This window comes from Triturus cristatus, chromosome 4_2, assembly GCF_964204655.1.
Source record: "Triturus cristatus chromosome 4_2, aTriCri1.1, whole genome shotgun sequence".
Classification (NCBI taxonomy): Eukaryota; Metazoa; Chordata; class Amphibia; order Caudata; family Salamandridae; genus Triturus; species Triturus cristatus.
The window spans coordinates 703,243,645-703,265,128 of NC_140586.1; the positions used below are offsets into that span (position 1 = coordinate 703,243,645).

At 43.6% G+C, this 21,484-nt stretch overlaps 1 protein-coding gene across 15 annotated transcripts in view; it reads right to left on the minus strand.

Moving 5' to 3' along the window:
* Positions 1-21,484, minus strand: part of ACOT11 (acyl-CoA thioesterase 11) — a 749,239-nt gene that overhangs the window by 135,302 nt on the left and 592,453 nt on the right. For all 15 annotated transcript variants that reach the window (XM_085602549.1, XM_085602548.1, XM_085602556.1 and 12 more), the window contains 2 exons: positions 11,790-11,845; positions 611-677 (listed from right to left, as the gene is read on the minus strand). In XM_085602549.1, coding sequence (XP_085458675.1) covers positions 611-677; positions 11,790-11,845 — 123 coding nt within the window. The remainder of the gene's footprint in view (positions 1-610; positions 678-11,789; positions 11,846-21,484) is intronic.

Genomic DNA, 21,484 nt, shown 5'->3' on the forward strand with positions numbered 1-21,484 from the left:
CAATGGGAAATAAACACAAATGACATTTGGGCATGTTTTGAGTGCGTTATTACCGCATGTTCCACGTGCAGGACGCTCCAGTTAAGGGCTCGTGTTGAGTGCATGAGTGAACTGCAAGCAAAAGCAATTTGCTCTCACCACTTGACATGGGCTGGCCCATTCTAGCACTACTGTATGGACCTAAAGGATTTCATGATCTAAATGGTGTGTATACAAGAAGCAGGCAGCAAAGAGGTTGAGGAGCTGGGAAATGGCCTTTTGAGGTGGTTGCTTTGCATCCTTGCACAAGCTCTGCGGATCAACAGTTGCAGCAAGAGCTAAGTTGGGCCAAGTGGACCTCTTGAATTTGTATTCAGAAGAGCGAGCGACAGGAAGGCGAAACGATGAACACATTTATAGCGCGGCTTTCGTTCAAATGCATTTCTGACCATAGCAGGGTCAATTTACATTACTTTAGGGACGCACGTATGAAATTACACAGTCTTTGGGTTTCTAATTATTACAGCGGAATGTGACCATCACAAAAAACATGCGTTCTACACAGCATTCTTACTGCCTCACATTATGCCCCAAAAAAACAATAAAATTATTGATAAAAAAAACATTTTACCCGGTTACTTGGATCCCAAGGGACAGACACTGGTACTTCACACTGTTTACAGGAGATGACGTATTTTCTATGGTAAAAAAAAAAGGTGTTTTGTTTAAAATGCTATTGGGCAATCATAGTCATAGGCATTTAAGAGAACCAAAAGACAATGCCTCAAGCAGGCATCAGATAATAATACTACACAAAGAGCTTAATTTGTGCCGGTGCTTACAAGTTCTGGGTACTGGAACTCATTTTTGGATATCCAGGATTATTTTTCAATCAGCATAATTTGACTCCGAGCAAGAGAGAGAAAGGCAGAAACGGGGGAAAGAAGTAGGAGAGAGAAGAAAGCAGTAAAATAGTCACAAAGCATTGAGAAATGAAACCTATGATAAAAAAAAGAACCTGCCTAAGTGGAAAAAAGACGAAAATGTAGAGTGGTGGGAGATGGAGGAGTGAGGTGGAACCAAATCTAGGCAGCCTCGGTATTCTGCAACCCCTGCAATCAACAGCTCTGGTTGAGGCGTACTAAGGTAAATTCTAGGCCGGTATTAGGGTCCGTATATACATTTTAGACCCCTGTACTAATATTATATATATATATATATATATATACACACATATATATACACACACACACACATATACACACACTTTTTTTTTTTTAGACATGAAGCACTATATATAATGCTTGCACCCAACATGAGGCAGATATACATTGGGTTTAACCATTAATGTTCTGCTTCCAATAAGTATATTAATTAACTATTTTGCATTTTCATGCAGTTTATCTCTTAACAGTAACATGACATGTAGCCATCTTTACAAGACGAGGTTGTTTCAAATTCACAGCAAAAAAAAGAAAAAAGTGTTAGATATGATTGTTAGGATGCTATGATGAAAGCAGTTGACTGACTTCAGAAGTATATATATAAACAATCTTTATTCTGCAGTAATTCCGCCATAAAATAAATCATACATTAAAATAAAAAAGGGACAAGAATGCATCCTTGGAGCACTACTCTTGAACATCTAAAATTGTCAATAAGCCCCTCCTCCTGTGTAAAACGAACAGCAGCGGTTGTGTTCGCATATAAAGACATTAAAACATTTATTATTGCCCTTGCAACTTCAGAAGTAGTTTTAAATAATTCCCCTACGTGGCTCCGTATTGAGAAATCAATTAGGAATCCATTTCCATTACCTACTTTGATGTCCATGCATAATAATGCTCCATTTATTCAAAAGTCAGTTATTATTAAATCCACTAAAATGTTATTTAATGACCTTGACTTAATTTTTCTTTTTCCTATGAACACTGTCGAATTATCATTATGGTATAGTAATGTTATTAAATTGAACAGGAATGTTAATTTTTGGTTTTCATGGATTAAGGCTGGCATTTTTTACCTTATAGATATCTATTCCAATAATACGTTTATTTCTTTTGAAACATTGCAAACAAGTTTTGGTTTATCTAAATCTGACTTCATTAAGTATCAATATTTGTGCAATTCAATTTTAGACTCCTTTCCTAATGCCATCCCTTCTAATGTTACAGCTGACTTAGCAATTTATATTCAAACAGTTTCAAAATCATCTCATGGGGTTTCTATTTTATATAAAAAATTATCTGATACTCTTGGTAGCAATATAGAGATGATTTCCACTTTTTGGAATAATGAACTTTCACTTTCCTTGTCCACTGACACATAGAAAGACATTTGGCTTAATAGTATATCTGGGTGGTTGCCTGTTTCAATCTACCAAACTAATTCGTATATCCTCTATAATCGTTTATGGACTCCATCACGTCTGTTCCAAGCTAAACTTCTCCCCTCTCCTGATTGTTGGCATTGTAAATCACACCCTGGTTCATTACAACACATGCTTTTTGATTGTCCTTTGGTTTTAAAATTTTGGTCTGAAGTTTGGGATATCATAAAGAAGATTTTTAAATTTCAAATTGATCTTTCCTATCAGTTAATAATTTGTAAGTCTGCTATTCTTCCACAAAATATACATGATTTAGAGTGTAAACTTTTAAATTTTCCTATTTCGGCTGCTTTAAAATCCATTACTTTTTGTTGGAAAGATGTTTCTGTATTATCTGTTAATGCTTGGTGGTCATGGGTTATTTTTTCAAGAAGAGGTGCTCAATAATCTATGAATGGGATCACTCAATTGTTTTTCTTATCAATCCTTTTGGTTACCTGTTGATGCATATTTATCCATTTAATGCTTTATTAATAATTTTAATTCAGATTTGAACTTCATATGATTAATCTTATTATGGCATATAGTAGCTCTGTTTGCATCTTCTACGTTAATTGTTATATTTGTTCCTTTCCCTCCCCCTCCTTTTATCCTCCCTTTTGGTATTTTTTGATTATGTATTTACTCATTACCTAAGATAATTTTTTCTATGATTTTGATTATGATATACAATATTATCTAGGTATTATTGCTTAATCATAATATTTTATGTGTTGTCTATCTTTTAGTTGTATTTGATCACAAACTCAATAAAATATTCTGAACACAGAAGTAGTTTTAACTACTTTTTGGACATCATCACGACCTTAAAACAGTTTTAACATACCTAAAATATATTATTCTTCCTCCAATTCAGCTGCACTTGCTCGGTTATTAATTTGCATATTCTCTAGACTCATTTTCAGAACACAGGGCCTCATTAAGATGTCGGGTGGTCGGACCGCCAACCACAATCGCGGCGGTTAGGAGACCGCCCGACAAGCAGTCGGTGGTTCGACTGCCAAATTAAGATTCCTGCACCTCCATGCACTGTGTGCCATGCACCAGTGGCCCACGGTGCATGGAGGTGCAGTGCACCGTGGGCCACTTTATAGTGGCCCACAATGGAAGGGGCCCTGTTTGGGTTCCCTAAAATCCATTTGACAGCCTTTTTCATGGTGGTTTCTCAGACATGAAAAGGCTGTCGGAAAGGGCAATCGTGATCCTGACGTGCACCGCCTGCATTTGGGATTCCGATTCAGGCCACTGCCCTGACGGGATAACTGATCCTGTCAGAGGAGGTGGTCTACCCCTGACCATTTAGAGTCCGATCACCTGGATTGTAATCTGGCGGTCGGACCGAAGGGCTGTCAGTCGGTCGAACCCCCACCGACGACATCGTAATAAGGCCCACTCTGTCGAACCACTGCCATACAATCTCTCCCACACCATACTTCTATTAAAAGTGCAGTGAATGGGAAGAGAACATACTGCTGGATGGAGGAAGATGCAGTGATGTGACGATGCTCCTACAGTTATGCGCTATTTAATGTTAGGTATGGTCTCTTACCCTACTTAAGCATCCACACCTGTGGATCATGTTCATTTAAAGGGTGAGGGCTAATAGCTAGCATTACTGACCTAAGTTTCCTTTATTCTCTCTTGCATCGTAGTATTTCATACGTCAGTATCATTTACTTATTAACTGAGAGCTCATTTTAAAGAATGTTAAACAAAAAACACAGTCAACTGTTTCTCTGTTGAGGCTTGCTGTTCCACATTATTTATGACTAATGCACTGATTAGAAGGTAGGCGGAATTGCCTTCAGAGATTTCCAGGGACTGAAATTAATAACTAGTATCTCCAAATGGATTTACACCTATAATGAATTAGACCCCTCACGATGGGGAATAACTGCGCAGATACAGAATTACTGTGCACAAGTCTGCAGGTTATCCTCTATTCCAAGGTGGTAAGTGGGAGCAGTGGCTTTCTTGTGAGGCGAGGATGGTAGGGGGAGGGAGGAATAAGTCTGGCAGGGGGTGGAGCACTGCCAAAGAAAAAGCTTGGCTGGGACAATGGGCAAGATTTCACTGCTATTAAGGAATTTTGAGCTGGTAAAATAGGGTCCCGTGTTCCAGAACCCAGGAAAACCAGGCGCTGGAACACAGGCTGATTCGTGATTAGGCAGGGCAGTATCTCACCTGCGGATATCGCTCTACTTCACTCGTAATCAGGCCCTACAAGTTTTGATATGAATTACATATATTGAAAAACATGTCTCCTTTATCCTATGCAGTTCACAATAATTAAGCATTTAGAGGAGAGTTTTGGCTACACTGACTAACAAATTCAATCAGTATCGTACAGTTTGAACATACACTTGTGGTTGAGTAATGAAGAAGGCCGCATCTTCTGTGAATACGGTGATCCAAACATAACATTCTGGTAATCATGTCTTTCAAGACAGTAGCTTCAAAGAATTTGGTTAGGGATGTTTGCTTTTTGGAGGTCTACTGTGGTGCGTGATTCCCGCATTGAGCTCCATGCCCTGCAACTTCCAGATTTAAAATCCATCTGAGCTGGACCTCCCAGTTCAGACCTCTTAAATTGAGGTCCGCTGCTGATCATCTGGGGTAAGATTCTTTGCGAAATCTGAATTTGTTGATTTTTTCTGTTCTATGTGGACATCTGTTGCCCCATGATGACCCGGTCCGCACTTCAGACATACTTTAAATAAAAGCTTCTAGTTTAGTGGTTATTTACTTGGTTGTCCTCTGTATATTGCCATACAAGTTGCTTTGAAATGTCATACAATTTATCAACTGAAACAGTACTTGCGGAAAGAGAACATCGCCTTCTAAAAGGAAACAACAATTTCTCTATTACAGTCAAATTCAGGTCTTTATACAGCATGTAAGTAAGTAGTGAGAGCGAGCTTTTAATTCTCTCCCGCACCGCTTGCAATACAAAGAGAATCCAATGCACCATTAGCTTATGGAAAATTCACGTCACTGTTGTGTCATCTAAACATTGTCACTGTGCTCTCAGCAAATAAGCTGGGGTGAAGCTCTACTGTAGTGGACTATCCACCATCAATGCCAGACTCAAAGATGACTGTTCAGAGGACTGGCGCTGCTACTGGACTTTCAGGATGCAAGTGTACAACCCCTGATCAGGGAGCACAACTGTAGTTCTGAGCCACTGACTAAGCTGTGAAGAAAGAATTCCTTCATAGTCCACTTTTAGTCAACAACACATAGAATAGTAAATATTAGGACCCCCATTTTTCTAATGAGGAGAAAACGAAAGTCACATGATGCACAGTGCCGCCGACCAAAAAGCTAGGACTGACTGGATGTGCGTTGCATGACTCTTGAGCAGCAGGGAGGTGGTGTCAAACAGGAGAGTTATAACTTTCCATGCCTCTTCCCCTCCTCACCGCTGCCCATAGTGGTCTGCCTCTTCTTCAGGCCTACACTTGCTGTATAGGTCTGTTCATTGCTAGATAATTTTATCTCAGCTCATTCAACCCACTTTCTGTCATGAGCCAAGGGTCTTTAACCACTTTACTTTTAGCTAAGCATTCAGTTTAGGTTTATTTAACATTACTATCAGCTGAGAGCATAACTTAATTGGTATTCAATCTACCCCTTCACTAGGCTTTTTTTCATTGCCACCCCAGAAGTTTTACCTTTTTCTGGAAACTATTTTGCGGGTATTAGGACCTTGTGATCTTTGACACTGCTAATCGGATACATAGTGGGCTGGCCCTAAAACTGGTATTGGTAAAACTAGTTTCCCACAATTGCTCTATTTACCTTTGTTGGAAGGCCATAATAGATGGCAAATAAAATGCACCAATGGGAAAGGATTTAAATAGCCTATGTGGGCTGAAGTATGTATTAAAACCACCCACATATATTTAAAAAAAAAAAAAAACAACAAACAATTATATATATATATATATATATATATGCTAGTAGTACCACTTTGCTCTAGCTGGCCTGTAGTTTAAAGATACTTTTGTAACCTATGATCAGGAAAAGCACATTAGCCATGTAAGAGAACCTAATTTTATACTTTAATAAGTCTTCCTTCAAGGATACCTTATAAGCTGAAAGACAGGATGCCTAATACGTTAAAAAATGGCACACTGTATATTTAGAAAGAGTGCCCTCATAGTGACTGAAAGACTAAAACCGTTTTTGCTTTTATGTCCATCTACATTTTCTATAGGACAAGGGTTGTATGATACTGGAACAGGGGTTTCTGGACAACTTTATAGGAAGTGCTGCAGAAGGAGATGGTGAAATGTGGTGGAAATGTATAGGACATTTAAAGGACTCCATGCTGCAGTTTCACCAATCCAAAGTTCAGGCCATAAAAGCCAATTTTTTTCAGATCCTTGACAAATTTGAATTTCCTTCAGAGTTCTAGCAAGCATTGTGGGTCTTTTATCTTCTTCAATTCAAGCAGTTTTCACAGGGTCCCTGTACTATTGAAATTTGCAGAGATTAAAAATCTGTTACCTTAAGAAAGGCTCGCCTTACTCGAGTGGAATTCTTGAGATCAAGACTCATTTAGAGCTTCAATGATATTTAAACAATCCAGAAGCCTGGAGCGGGAGAGTCATATTTGCTTCCATCCCAGATCTAGTATTGGAGAACTCCCAGAATTTCAGAAGAAGCTGCAGAGTACATACAAAGCTATTGGGCCCAAGGAACTTCTAATGTTTAAAGTTCAGCATGGAAAGTCTGTGCAAGCTGGTGTCTGGGAAGTTCTGTGAACCCTTTTCACCAGACATAACTTTAATTGTAAATGTCCTAGGTTTTTGGCCAGTCACAGCAAAACCCACAGAACTATTAACATGTATTGTTCAACAATCTCTGCAAATCTACCAAAGATAACTGTTGAATATTCATAAATCTGTCGATATTTAAAGGGAGTACACTTTACTAATCGTCTTCTTGCTAAGTATCGTCAGTTTGTGGGACGTTAATGTTTTAATTTGTTCATTTCCTGGTCCGATAATTCTCATTTATCTTTGAAAATGCTGTCAGCGAAATTAAATATGTTACTTTCTTTAGTTCTCATTCAACATTTGTCTGATGTTACAGCTCTAGAGGTCTCATCAAGGCAATTTACTCCTACTGGAGTTTTTTATTTTAACATTCAGAGCCGAACAGAAACAAATTTGGTATCCTTACTTTCCATACCAAACTGAATGGTGTGTAGAAGGTTGTCTAAACTTTATGAGCAAAAAACAGTCATCTGAGGACATCCTCCTCTTCTCAGATGCTAAAATCCTTCAGAAAACCTTTCAAACCAGTTTATTTTACTACTTGGGCTCACACGGATTCGGTCTTTGGTAGGAGTTTATACATCAATTTTTGCCATACATTCTTCTAGAGGAACAATAACTTTCCAAAAATGTGGTCTGGGTCCAGATTGTAGGAGACTCTCAGATCAACAGATTGGTCAAATGATAATGTTTTTTCGCACCTTTAATGGCAAATCCTGTATCGACTGCTGCTTCTTTCGTTGTGGACATGTATAATATGAGCCCCCGGTGTTGCCATAAAATGTACATTTTTGATATTGTCTTAATGAAGAAAAGTCTGGATTTTATGAAAGACACAAAGGTATTAAACTGCCTTTTGATGTCTAACTCAAGCTCACAAACCATGGTTTTGTTTTTCAAGGACTGAATTTACCTCAACCACAGATATTGCCTCTTTGCCTTCAGCTACAAGTAAAGGACCATTTGTCAGAATCTTCTCAGGAGTTATTTACCTTATTGATAGTTATTTCCATAATTGTTCCCTATTCTTCTCCTTTTATTTCACAGTACTTAACTTCGACTTCTCACACAAGAAATAAGCATTGGCATAGCCAATAGGTCTCGCCTTTGGGACCTTATAAGTATTTAATTATGCAGCACAATATCCTTGGTGCAACATTAACTGTTGCATAGCTAAACACTTATAAGGTCCCAAAGGCGAGACCTATTGGCTATGCCAATGCTTGTATCAGTAGACACAGTCTAAACCCCCGGCATCTAAAGCATTAACGATCCCTGAGACCAGGTGAAACTAGAGTGAGATGCCGCAGGGTGGGAAGTTGGACTGAACTTCAGGGGTCAGTGCTTGTTACAGGAGGGTTTCAGTGGAGTCATATGTCGTTATTTTCTCATCCACCGTGTATCTTTACTGGACCAATTCATTGTTTCAGTGAACATTTGCTCAGCTTCAAGTCACAGCCAAAGCTTTAGAGAAGGGTATAGGATTAATGCTGTTCTGTGAACATTTCAGTTTGCTATCGGCGTTAAGCTGTTCTAGTCCTTTGGGACTTCAAGTCTAGATATGATAAGGGGATTCTTGGCACAGTGGCTGCCTGTTTCCTGTTTACGCATTGGCAGAGTGGGGGCCCCCCTCTTACACAGCAGGGTCAGTCAAGCCCCACCACGCTTGAAACAGTGTGGTACAAAGTCTACAACTGGCGACCAAGGTATCAAATATAACGCATGCCAAAAGCGAAACACCCTGAAATGTGCCAAGGGGATTTTTATGGTATTTCATAATCAATGTGTTGCCATTTCTATGGAAATGCACAATGCTCTGGGCAACGTTTCACCATTGTTTTCTCCCCTAAATCAATCACCGATGTTGCTTGGTTTTGGCAATGTCAAAGAAAATCGCTTGTCGGTCAGCCTATTTTATGTTTTTTGCTAGCCGTTCCTTTTCTCCCCGAGACGCAAGCCAATAAACCTAACTGTACAAATGTCTCTTTGTGATTCTGCTGTTGCTAGTTAATCACGCGGGCCTCGCGCTTGATAAATTACATCCTTATAATGCCCCGTCCGGCCACATTACTCCTATCGGTTTGTTAGCTGGTGATTGCCCAGCTGCAGGGAGCTGGCCAAGCCTTTCGCTGGGATTGACCCTTTCAACGCTCAAGAGCACAGGGCGCCGTGCGCACAATAGAGAGCCGAGGCTGCCAACGCCTGACACCCACCCTGAGTGACTGCCCCATAAATTACAAGTCAGAATAAAACAAGCGCTGGTCACACGCTGCTTCCGGCACCCCGAGCGTGGCGAACGCAATAGTTAACATCTGTTTCGAATTAGCGTGGTGAAAGCGACCACGCTAATTCAAAACCTCGCTTGTGAGAGAGAGGGGGAGCAGTAGGCGAGCCCGCGAGTGGTGCGCGCGCGCTTGGTAGAGCAGTCTTCACTTTTCAAGCACTGCACCCGTGCTTGTGGCGCGCTGTTGCTCGCTCCCGCAAGGTGGATGCCGCCACAAGCACGAGTGCGGTGCTTGAAAAGTGAAGACTGATGGCTAAAGGCCCTTCTAGAGCAGCACATACGCGCTGCCTAGGCGAGACCTAAAAAGGGTTGCTTACTGCAAGTCAAAAGTAGTGTGTGTATATCTGGTCTCTGATTGGTGTATTTTGATGAACCACGTTGGCTAATGTGTCTATAGGCCTTATGGGACCTATAATTTGTTCTGGTTTCTTGACTGTTGCTCCTTGATTAAAGCAAGGAAAGAAAAGTAGAACACGCTGGTCCCTGACTTTAATAAAATGTAGATTTTCCTTCATTAAGACACTAGGAAAATTGACATTTGCTTGAAACGGAGACCTTGCTCTTCATAGCATGGCAGTAATTACAGCATATACAAGTGTCAGGAGGTAGAGGTCTAGTTAATGCCTTCCAGTGCTCTTGTAGTGTAGGGACTAGAAGTTAGGTACCCCTGAGATGGTTATAAGAGGTTGGACGCTCAACTGAATAGGAGGCCTCAGATACACTTGGAGTTGTTCCTACATTCCAGGAAACCTGGAGTGCAGTTTGGTAAGTCAGGGACCTGCACTGCGGTGCAATTTCATGGATACCGCTACAAAAGGTCAAGTTCCAAGAAACCAGAGTGCTGCCTGGCAGCTGATATGCAGTCTAGGTACTAGGGTAAAAAAAACAGTGCCTAGGTTGCTGGTGGCCGATTTCAACTCTTGGTGCTCTTTGGCAGTTTATTGCTTGGCTACAGTGTGCCATCTTCAGCTACTGGATTCCAGAGACTCTGGGCACAGATTAGCAGCTGGTCTGGTGCAGGCACAGAGGGTCAGAGTGCAGATTCTGAGGTGTAGAGACCACGGGTTCGAGTGTTTTAGCCAGATCTTGGAAAGAAGCAGCTCCGTTCACGATTGGTCCAGGATAAACTGGATCTCAATTGACTAGTGTGATCTGTAAAATCTACTTTACAACACAACATTTTGCTATTTTCTTTGTATACTTTAAATGTTTGGGTGGAGGGGAGAATAACCTAAAAACTCCTGTCTGCCTATGAAATTTGGGTATTTGGGTGAATGTGATAGAGGACATCTACTAAAGAAATACACACCATTTGCTATGAAATCTTTAATAAATGTCTGCGGTCGGGGGGGGGGGGGTGGACTTGGAGGCGAGAGGAAGGCATCTAACAAAAACCTTAAAATTTGCCTTTGGATACGATGCACAGTAGAACAATGCATGCTGCCATTGCTGAATACAGAAAGCACCACGATTGTCAAGTATCAAATACTGTATAGTAGATAACTTACTTTCAAACTCTTTGTTGCTTTAAAGAGGTTTAAAACAGTTCACACGTTTGTTCAGTTTTAATTGCCACTTTGCTTCAGCAGGTACTTATCCTCGTGAATTTATTATGTTTTTTCCAACATCAGTACATTTTCGGTGAAACACCAAAACATTCTTTCCGCCCCTTGTTGCGGGTACCCGTAAGTTCTGCGACACCAAGACAAAGTCCAAGATCGATTAATAAATAAAACAAGGTTTTCATAGTGACTTACGAAACCAGCTTTAAAGCTAGGAGGCCAGGGATCTCGCTCACAAGCCATGTAATGTCATTTTGAGAACATTGTATTGTTTTCCGTGGACCACTAGTTTCCTTATGTGTAAATCTGGAGAAAGTGGAAATCTATTTGCTGTGTCATATAGGCATCACTGTGGTTACAGGAATCATTGTTCCAAGCCTCAGTATTACGATATTTGTCCTACCATCCTAGCTAATATTTGTAATTTATTAATCTTTACATTATTTATCAAGGTCAGAATGATCCATACATGTGTATGGTAAAGAGAATAATTTTAAATGACTTATTCAATAGTTTTTTTTATAAATTTCGTTTTCCCTGCGTACCAATTAATGTCCCTTAATATGCTTTCTTGAATTCTACCTGGTATTGAACTCAGACTAAACAGACGTCCATTTTTAGGGATGTCCGTTTTTAACTTTTTGAAGAAAAAAAAAGCCCATTATCCCTTCCGCCTCAAATTCCTGGCACTTCACCCATCTCAGGGGCCAATGATATTTTTCGTTAAATAAATTGAGTCAACCTTATAGATCCAGATATCCGTCTCCCAAAGGCATGTTTAAAACACTTACCGGTCTAGCCTAATCTTTTTTCTTGCATTTGCTTCACGATATCGCCTTTCCCCGTCCTAGCAAAAAGAAATACATTGTCACCTTAGTACAACGAGAAAGCGAAATATTTCGTATTCACACAGTAAATCTTTTATTTCACAGTATTGGCTGCTGATATTTTTTATGGATAACGGAAAAATATACTATTTAAAAATTAAATATGACTATTAAGTCTATATGTGTCCGCATTTCCGAATTATAGCAAAGAACAAAAGAAAAATACCAATGGTTCAACAGATTAAAAATGCAGGTGCACATCGACAAGCAAATCTTTCTAAATTGAGAAGATGAGGACATTTAGAATAGTGAAGGAATTCACAAATGTGAGAGTACAGCTAGCTACAGAATGCTTTATCGGTGGAATAAACATCATCCCAGAGCCTCATTCTAACTGCCCTGCAAATCCAAATTCGGCAGTAAGTATTCGTTCGTGTCCATTTTCTAAAACCTGGATCAATCGTGGAAGCAAACTGTACATTTTGAATTTGCACACCTCAGTGCACTGGAAATTGCACAAACTACAAATACTGCACCACACATTAATTATCAGCTGCTACTCACCACCCAGTATTCTGTAGACATCTATTGGAATGGGCACCTCATAAAGGATTATCTTCAATAAGCAGTAGGATCCTAAAACTGTACCTAACAAAGGTCTGAAATGAACCAGTGGACTCAGGTGATGTGTGCTACAGCGGCATCTGAAGTAGAGGGCATCCATATGCCCCGGAAATGGAACCTCACAGGATCCAACAATGTAATGCCACTATGACTCTTCTTCCTAGTAACGCGATTGTTTTGTATTTAACGAATTTAAAAAAACATTTTATTAAAAGCCATTGATCTCAACGCCCACTTGCACCTTGCAGCCTTGTGTCTGTCAAGGTAAGGGAAGAAAACAAGTTACTTACCTGTAACTACAGTTATCCAGTATTGGTATCTTTCATAGATTCACATGCCTGAATCATTCCCCGTCGCCGAGGCGGGAGTCCCCGGTAAATAAAAAGTAGAGCCAAAAGTGGTAGTAGTAGTAGGCCCAAAGAAAAGGCCTAAAGCCTAGATCTTATCAGCCTATCTACCTCATTATGCAAAAGAACCAAGAATTTGGTAACAACCAATCAGACACCAGCACCCTTCTAGAACCCTCTCAGCAGAGCCAGTTCTCCTCAGATTTTCCTAGCACAAGTGGGAAGTAAACATAGAGAACTGACTCTATGGGGAGGAGGGTGGGTGCATGTGAATCTATGAAAGATACCAATACTGGATAACTGTAGTTACAGGTAAGTAACTTGTTTTCTTATCCAGTATTGGGGTATCTTTCATAGATTCACATGCCTGAATCAGAATAGCGAGCAGTATACCAAGTATACAGTCGTTTGGGGATGGTGGGAGACTAGTGAAATGAAATGAAATGAAAAAGAATTTCTAAAGCGCATGGCTGCCCTTGAGCGTCCCAGCTAGTGCTGAAACTCCCCAGAAGCATCCACAACACGTTTACAAAAAGGTATAAGAAATCCAATCTTAAATTTCGAAACATGCAAGCGACAAAGAGAAAGCAGCATGTAATACAATAACATTCAAAGTGAAATATATAATCACTGTAAACATGCCATTGTCATGCTAAAAGATATCAAAATATAACGTGAAAAGTGAAAAAAAGGTACCTGAAATTATCTCAAAGAAAAAGATGTTGCAGGACAGCTTGTCCGACCGCTGCATCGCCTTGATGCGTAGATTGGAGGCAGTAATGTCTCGTAAAAGTGTGGACACTCTTCCATGTCGCAGCACGGCAAATATTCTCCAGAGTCACCCCAGCAAACAACGCTGTAGACGCTTCTACTGTTCTCGTGGAATGGGCCCTGTGTTTTCGTAACAACGGCCTGTGAGCTTTGTCATGGCAGAACTGGATTGTTGATGCTATCCATCTGGCAATGGTGGATTTTTGTCACTGCATTCCCCAGGGTAGCATGGCCATAAGCCACAAACAATTGATCAGACTTTACAAGGTTTTTTGTTTTCTGAAGATAGAATTTGAGACATCTCTTGATATCGAGAGAATGTAAGGCTCGCTCCACTGGAGTAGATGGATTAGGAAAGAAAGTCTTTAACTTCACCGGTTCATTAAGATGAAACTGTGACGGCACCTTAGGAATGAATGTCGGATTAGTTCGGAGGTGCACGTAGTCTTGAGTGAAGCGTAGAAAAGGTTCCTTCACAGTGAAAGCCTGAATTTCACTCACTCGTCTAGCTGACGTCAGGGCCAGAAGTAAGGCAACCTTCCAGGTGAGGAATTTGAGATCAGCCTTGTGGATAGGCTTGAATGGATGTTTCATTAATTGCATTAAGACTGTGTTGAGTTCCCACTCTGGTGGAGGAAGCCTGACCGGAGGAAACTCCTGGAAAAGTCCTTTCATAAACTGCTTAATTAAAGAGGATGAACACAGAGAAGGGCCATGAGCCCCCTTTCTGAATCTGGAAAGTGCGGCTAAATGGACCTTGACTGAAGGGAAAGAAAGCCCAGATCTTGCCAGATGTAACAAATGAGGGAGGATCTGTTCTGCAGGAGCTTCCAGCGGGTGAACCTGGTTTGTTTCACACCAACAGCAAAAACTTTTCCATTTTAGACGGTAAGTTTTTATCGTGCTGTGAGCTCGTGATTTCGCTAATCTATCCTTACAGTCTTGAGGGATATCCAGATCCTTGAATTCTAAGAAGTCAGGAGCCACGCGTGTAAATGTAGGGACTGAGGTTCCGGGTGGAGAACCTGACCTCTGTTCCTTGACAGCATTGTGGGCGTCGGAAGAAGACGGATCGTCTGGTCCTGGGATAATAATAGAAGCTCCTGAAACCAATACTGGTGTGGCCATCTGGGTGCAATCAAGATGAGACGACAGCCCTCCAACTTCACCTTGCGTATGACTCTCGGTATTAGAGGTATCGGGGGGGGGAAAAGCGTAAGCACAAATCCCTGACCATCGCATGGACAGGGCATTCCCCCTAGACCCTTGTTGAGGGTATCTGCTGGCATAAAAGCGGCATTTTTTGTTTTCTTTTGTTGCGAACAAATCCAGTGTCGGTGTGCCCCAAGCTCTGAATACTCAGAGCACTTGAGCCTGCTCTAGCTCCCATTCGTGGCAATCCGATTGGGATCTGCTGAGCGTGTCTGCTAATGTATTGCAGAGACCTCGGACATGTTCTGCTCTGAGGGTTATGTTGTGGAGCGTGGCCCATTCCCACAACTCTTGAGCCTCTGTGGATAGAGTTGCTGATCTTGTCCCTCCTAGCTTGTTCACGTAAAACATTCTGGAGGTATTGTCGATCCGAACCAGAACCGAAGAACCTGCTATCCTTGGAAGGAAAGCTTGCAGAGACAGGAAAATTGCTTGCAATTCCAGGCTGTTTATGTGCTTGTTCTTGTACTCTGGAGACCATTTCCCCGTATCTGTAAATCTTGGAGATGACCTCCCTATCCTTCCATAGAAGCATCTGTAGTGAGGACAAAGTCTGGAACCTTCTGTATGAAAGTGAGCCCTTCTGCTAAGTTGGGTATGTGGGACCACCAACGTAGAGCGCTCTTTATGCCTGGAGTGACTGAGGATGTCGTCGAAGGAACCCACAGCCTGCTGCCACTGAAGGTGCAACTCCTCCTGCAGGGGTCGCATCCGAAGTCGTGCCAAAGGGACGAGGTGTATTGCAGAAGAGCACATCCCTAGGAGCGACGTGAACATCCGGACAGAAACAGACTTTCTTTTGGAAATCAGGATTGCCAACTTTTGAAGACGAACCTGCCGTTCGTGAGATAAGAATGCCTTGCAGAGGACGGTATCTAGCAGAGCTCCAAGAAAAGGCAGGACCTGCCATGGGTGTAACTGAGATTTGATCCTGTTCACAGTAAGCCCCAGAGAGTGGAACAGACGAAGAGATGTTGTCACAGCAGTCTTGACTGAGCTTTCCGAAGGGCCTTTTAGTAACCAATCGTCCAAATCCGGGAAGACTTGGATTCCCTGGGATCGTAACACTGCCGCCACAGGAGCTAGGCACTTCGTAAAGATCCTTGGGGCAGATTGTAGCCCAAACGGGAGCACTGTGAACTGATAATGGGCGCCAGCCAAGGTGAAGCGAAGATACTTGCGATGCTTCGGATGTATTAGGATGTGAAAGTAAGCGTCTTCCATATCCAAAGAAGCTAGAAAATCTCCCTTGTTGAGACAACCTAGAATTTCTGCCAGTGCAACCATGCGAAATCCCTGCTTCTTGAGGAATTTGTTCAGGTTGCGAAGGTCTAAGATCGGACGCCACTCCCCTGATTTCTTCTTGATGAGAAAAAAGCAGGTATAGAAACCCGTCCCTTTTTGAAGTGTGGGAACCTTCTCGATTGCATTCTTAAGGAGCATCGTTAAAGCTTCTTTGAACAGTAAGTGAAGACGAGGGGGAGGGGGTCCCTTGGGTGGTGTGATGGGTAGCTTGGTGACAAACTCTAAGGTATGACCGTTGTGTACCAGGTCCAGAACCCATTGGTCCGACGTAATCTCCTGCCACTTGTTCACAAAAGTTGAAATTTTCGCACCCACAGGGAGGGGAAAAGGAGTGGAAGGCGCCCTGCAGAAATCATTGCTTCCTTGTGGTGTCTCGTCCTTGATTCTGCGACCTTTTTCGTCCGCCTTGACGAGAGAAACCAGACGTGTTGGTTTGTCTGTATGAGGACTGATACGATTGTCTATACTGAGGCTTGTACCTATTCTGTTGGGTTTGATACCCTCCTCTGGATGAAAACCCACGGCCTCTTGCTCCTCTGAAGGTACCGCGTTTGTACTGCAAAGAGCCCAAGGATCTTGCGGTATCGGTATCAGTCTTTATTGCCTGGAGTGCGTCATCTATATGCTTTCCAAACAACGATTCGCCATCATAGGCCATATCCAATATCTTTGTTTGGACCTCTGGTCTGAAGGTGGTGGCCCTAAGCCAATCCTGTCGTCTGAGTACGTCTGCACCAGCCAGCTGGCGGAAATTAGTGTTGACAATATCAAAAGCGCAGTCGATAGTCTCGGACGCTGCACGCTCACCATCCAACAAAACCTTCCGAGCGTCTTGTCTTTTGTCCTCCGGAATGAGCTGTAGGAAGGTGGATATCTGACTATGGTTACCCCCAACTTTTTGCCTAGTGTCTAGCTGGTTTTTCGACTTAGTTGGCCTGAGTTCCTGCCATTCAGGGTCTCAGGATGTCTGCCCTCTCTTTAAAATGGACTCCATGTACCCTAGGTATATAACCAATTGGTAAGGATCACCTTATTGGACCCTGTACAGTGTACCCTAGGTACCCAGGGCATAGGTGTACCCTGGGCCTCCCAGGGGCTGCAGCATGTATTATGCCACCCCTGGTCTGGCCTTCCAATCAGACACCACTGGCTGATCACTCAGCTGGGGCAAGGTCATGTAATCGCCCCTTGCTTAGATATAGTATGCCTATATCTATCCTTTTATATATAGACACATGTGTACCTATCAGTCACTCCTATGGCAGGCCTTAACAATCCTGGAGGCAGAGTGCTTGGTAACATGTGAGATGGTGCTCTAGCATGAGCTGAGCCTGTCTGCAGCTTTCGGAACCATGTCCTTATAGCTGTTCTATGATATAGCCTACCATATACTCTTAAAGTGCCTTATAATCTTAAACGGTTATGGTAACTATGGTTTGGCTGTATCAAAACATGTCGTGTAAGGTGTCTAACACTTTGGAATAATACCCCCATACCATTTCTGGTGATGAGGATATTATTCCTCCCTTCTAGAGGGAGAGACATGTTAAAATCCTACTTTGCTGTTTAACTCTAACCAAAGCCTCAGCATCACAAAATAGATGCTGCTGCCACAGACACGAGTCTGACCTCCTGCTGCTGGGAGTGATCCCGGCATGGGAGGCTTGGACAATAGGTTTCCTGCTTGGGGAGGTGCTAGCACCTCCCCAGACAGACTTTAGTGTATTGGGGCAGGGAGGGCTGAAAGGAATGAGACATGCCTGGGGCACACAAGGTGTCCCATGCATAGTCCAGTTCAAACCGGTGCTGGGGCACTCCAGCCCCAGTCCTGGTGCGAAACTGGACAAAGGGAAGCGGGTGTAACCACCCCCCTCCCAGGTCCCACCCATAAGGCGTGACCTAGCAGGTAACCCAGCCCCCCAGATTAGTATAAGAGTGGTAGCTGGGCCCCAGGAAAGTAGATTATCCTGAACCTGCAACTTGAACAGAAACTCTGGACCTTCGACATTCGACGAAAGAAGAAGACTGAAGAATCTCCCTTGTGGCCAAGGAGTGGCTACCCTGTGCAAACAGGCACCATCAAGAGACTACCCTTTGCTTTGCTAAAGTTCTACGAGGGACTGACTGCAGAGCCCGACCAGAGCCTTGACTTCCAGACTTCTCCGACCCTGATCCACATCCACAGCCGAGCTGAGATCCGTGGAGGCGACGAGAGACGTGGGACCGGCTACCTGGGAAAAGTGGCGAGTATCTTCCAGCGCAGCTTCTGAGGCACCCTCGAAGTTGTGCACCGGAGATTGAGAAGCTCCAACCCCAAGCACCATCTGCACCGAAGATCAGCCCCCCACACTCCACGAGTCCTGCATGGGGCCCTTCTGCATTTTCCTGCTTGCCGCGTCTGTCCGGTTGCTTGCCCGTTGGCTAGTGGCCTTTGTGATGACGCATCCTGAAATCTTCACCGCTGGTTTGGCTCCTCCAGACTGGCTCCCGCTTCTTTACAAAAGAGAAGCACCCCAGACCTTCCTGGTCTGCACCAGAAGCAAGTCCTCCGTTCTTCGTGGGTTCCGCTTGCCAAGGCTTGGTGAGTCCTAGTCCAACTTCGACGCTGCCGACAGCAAGAGCCTTCGTGGGACAGCTCGCCTCCTGGTCCTGGTCGTCCTCGACGTTCCCTGGTCCTCGTGGCTGCAACGACAAGCTTCACCTTCACCTGCAATCTTCACGACATCGCCTGGTTCCTTCCTGGTTCCACGTGGTCACTGGCTAGTGACCTTGACTCTGTCCCTTCTGCTTGCAGGTCTCCTCTCTTCTTGATCCCAGCCTTGGGATCCACCGGACACTCTTCACTGACTGCCTGTCAGCAACTTTCCTTCAGGCATCCATAGAAGTCCACAACGAAACCCGACGCAAGTTCACACCTATGCACCCGCAGCCCGTGGGCTAGGTAACTTGGGTACTTCGGTGCTCACAAGGGTAGTGACTATCCTAGGGTCTAGTTTCCGAGTCTCGACTCTCTAGCTGCTTCAGAAGTGTCCTTAAACTGTTTATTTCTAAACTGTACTATTTCTATTGACTATACGCATTACGCGTGAGTGTTTCCACTCTGCACCTGAATCCCGTGGGCCTCCCACTTCCTAACTGTTGCTAGTGTAGTGTAGCCCCAGCAATTCCCTAGGCCTAGGCCTATTCTATTTCCGTGACAGTGGTCCTTATACCACTTACTTAGTATATGGTTTGCGTGGCCCCTAGGGCCTAACTGCATTACTTACCTGTGTGACTTAATGTATGCTTAAATAAGACTGTGTTGTACTTACCTCGAATCTCATAAAGAGTGCTGAGGGTTTGACTAGAATAAATACACTTTATTTTATATATATATCTGTTGCGGTGTCCTTTCATTTGGTATTCAAGGGATTATATATGGTATCACAGCTGGCTTCACATGCCATTCAGAGTTTAGCCTAAGACTGCTCTTGTCCATGCTACCACTAGGATAGCTGGTCTATAAGGTTGACTTTACAACCAATCACCATAAGGGTTGTTTGGACTGATATAAGGTGTACACTAGAACTAGTGACATCATACATCAGGCCAACTTCTCACATGAGCTCAATAAAGCTTGCCATTTCTGACCACATCTGGCGGTCATAACGCCCCTATTATCGCTAGCGAGTTGGCTGCTCTGATGGATGAAGCTGCCATTGTATGGTAGAGGGGTGGGTGGCGAAGGCATAGGGATTATATATGAATCCCAAGATCTGCTGGATCTGGTAGTTCACCCTCTTCGACATCTTCCTCAGAGGTTGAATCTTGAGCTTGACGCGGATCCTGTGGAGGATCAGGAAGTTGAGGTGCTGGGACTGGATCCTCAGGCACAGGAACAGGGTCCGGAAGCGGCACAGTTAGCGGAACCTGCGGAATGACTGGCTGCGGTGGAAAACGCTGTCTATAATCTGCAAGCATGGCTTGCAAGTCTTGAATCAGAGTTGAAGGCAGATGTGACATCTCGCTCTGACGAGGTTGTTTATAGTAAGGTTTGTGATGCGGGACGATAATGTCCTCTTGATAGTAATGTTCTTGAGAATTGTCCTCTTCCTCATCTTGACATTTAATGTGCAGTTCAGAAGGATGGCGAGCAATTCCAAAGTGCCCTTCGTCCTCGTCATCCTCAGTCATCATCCTCACCCTGCACATATGTCTCCAGGAGATGTGAGGGAGTAAGCAGTGATATATCGCTACAGTCGTGCCTCTGAAAAGTCTTTAGTTGAAAACTCCTGGTGGAAATTAAAGTGGAATGAGTGGACGCCATTGTAGATGTCGTAGACTGAACAGGATAATCTCCTGACATCGTCGTCGACGGGCTGTCAGTGGATACTTTTGATGTCAACAGGCTTTTAGTGTCCATCGTCGATGAGGCCATCATCGACGTGGCTATCGTTGATGGGATCGTCGTCGACGGACTAGTCATAGACGGGCTCGACGTCAACGGGGTCTTCGTCGACGGGCTCGACGTCGACAGGGTCTTCGTCGATGGGATCTTCATCGACGGGATCTTCGTCGATGGGCTCGACGTAGACGGGATCTTCGTCGACGGGATCTTCGTCGACGGGATCTTCGTCGACGGGATCTTCGTCGACGGGCTCGACGTCGACGGGCTCTACGTCGACGGGCTCTACGTCGACGGGCTCTACGTCGACGGGCTCTACGTCGACGGGCTCTACGTCGACGGGCTCTTCGCTGGCGGAATAGTCGTCGACGGGACCTTCGATGATGGGATCTTCATCGACACTTCTGTCTTCGACGACGAAGGCCTCGTCGACGGCATTGTCGTCGACATGGTTTGACGCGGACTTCGTCGACGATGACTACGTCGACGATCCCTCGACGACGGGCTTTTTTGACAGGATAGTAATCCTCGTCGACAGAATAGGAGAGGTAATGGACGTCGTCGAGATGGTTTCCGTCAATGAAGGAGTATAGGAAGTGACAAATAGTCGACGGAGAGAAAGCCAGAGACTTTGAAAGGCTTTTACTCAGTTTTTGAGTCCTTGACAGCAGAATCCTGAGGAGAGTGCGCGGATTCAGAGGAAATGATGGAACTCCTCTGAACAGAATCAGAAGTAGAATGGGAAGATTTATGGCGTTTCTTCCCTTCACTGGAAGAGCTGTCATGCGATCTAGCTCTCTTGCTAGAAGTTGAGGCTCTGTCATCCTCCTCAGCCGAAGAGGATTTAAGCCACAATAGCACTCTCGCCTCCCTATCCCTAAGAGTCTTGGTAGGGAAGGTGCGGCAAATTTTGCAATCTTTTGCCTCATGTTTGGGGTAGAGGCAGTAGATGCAATCCAAATGTTGATCATCAACATGGACTCTCTTCCTAGCGCAGGTTCTGCAGGACTTGAACA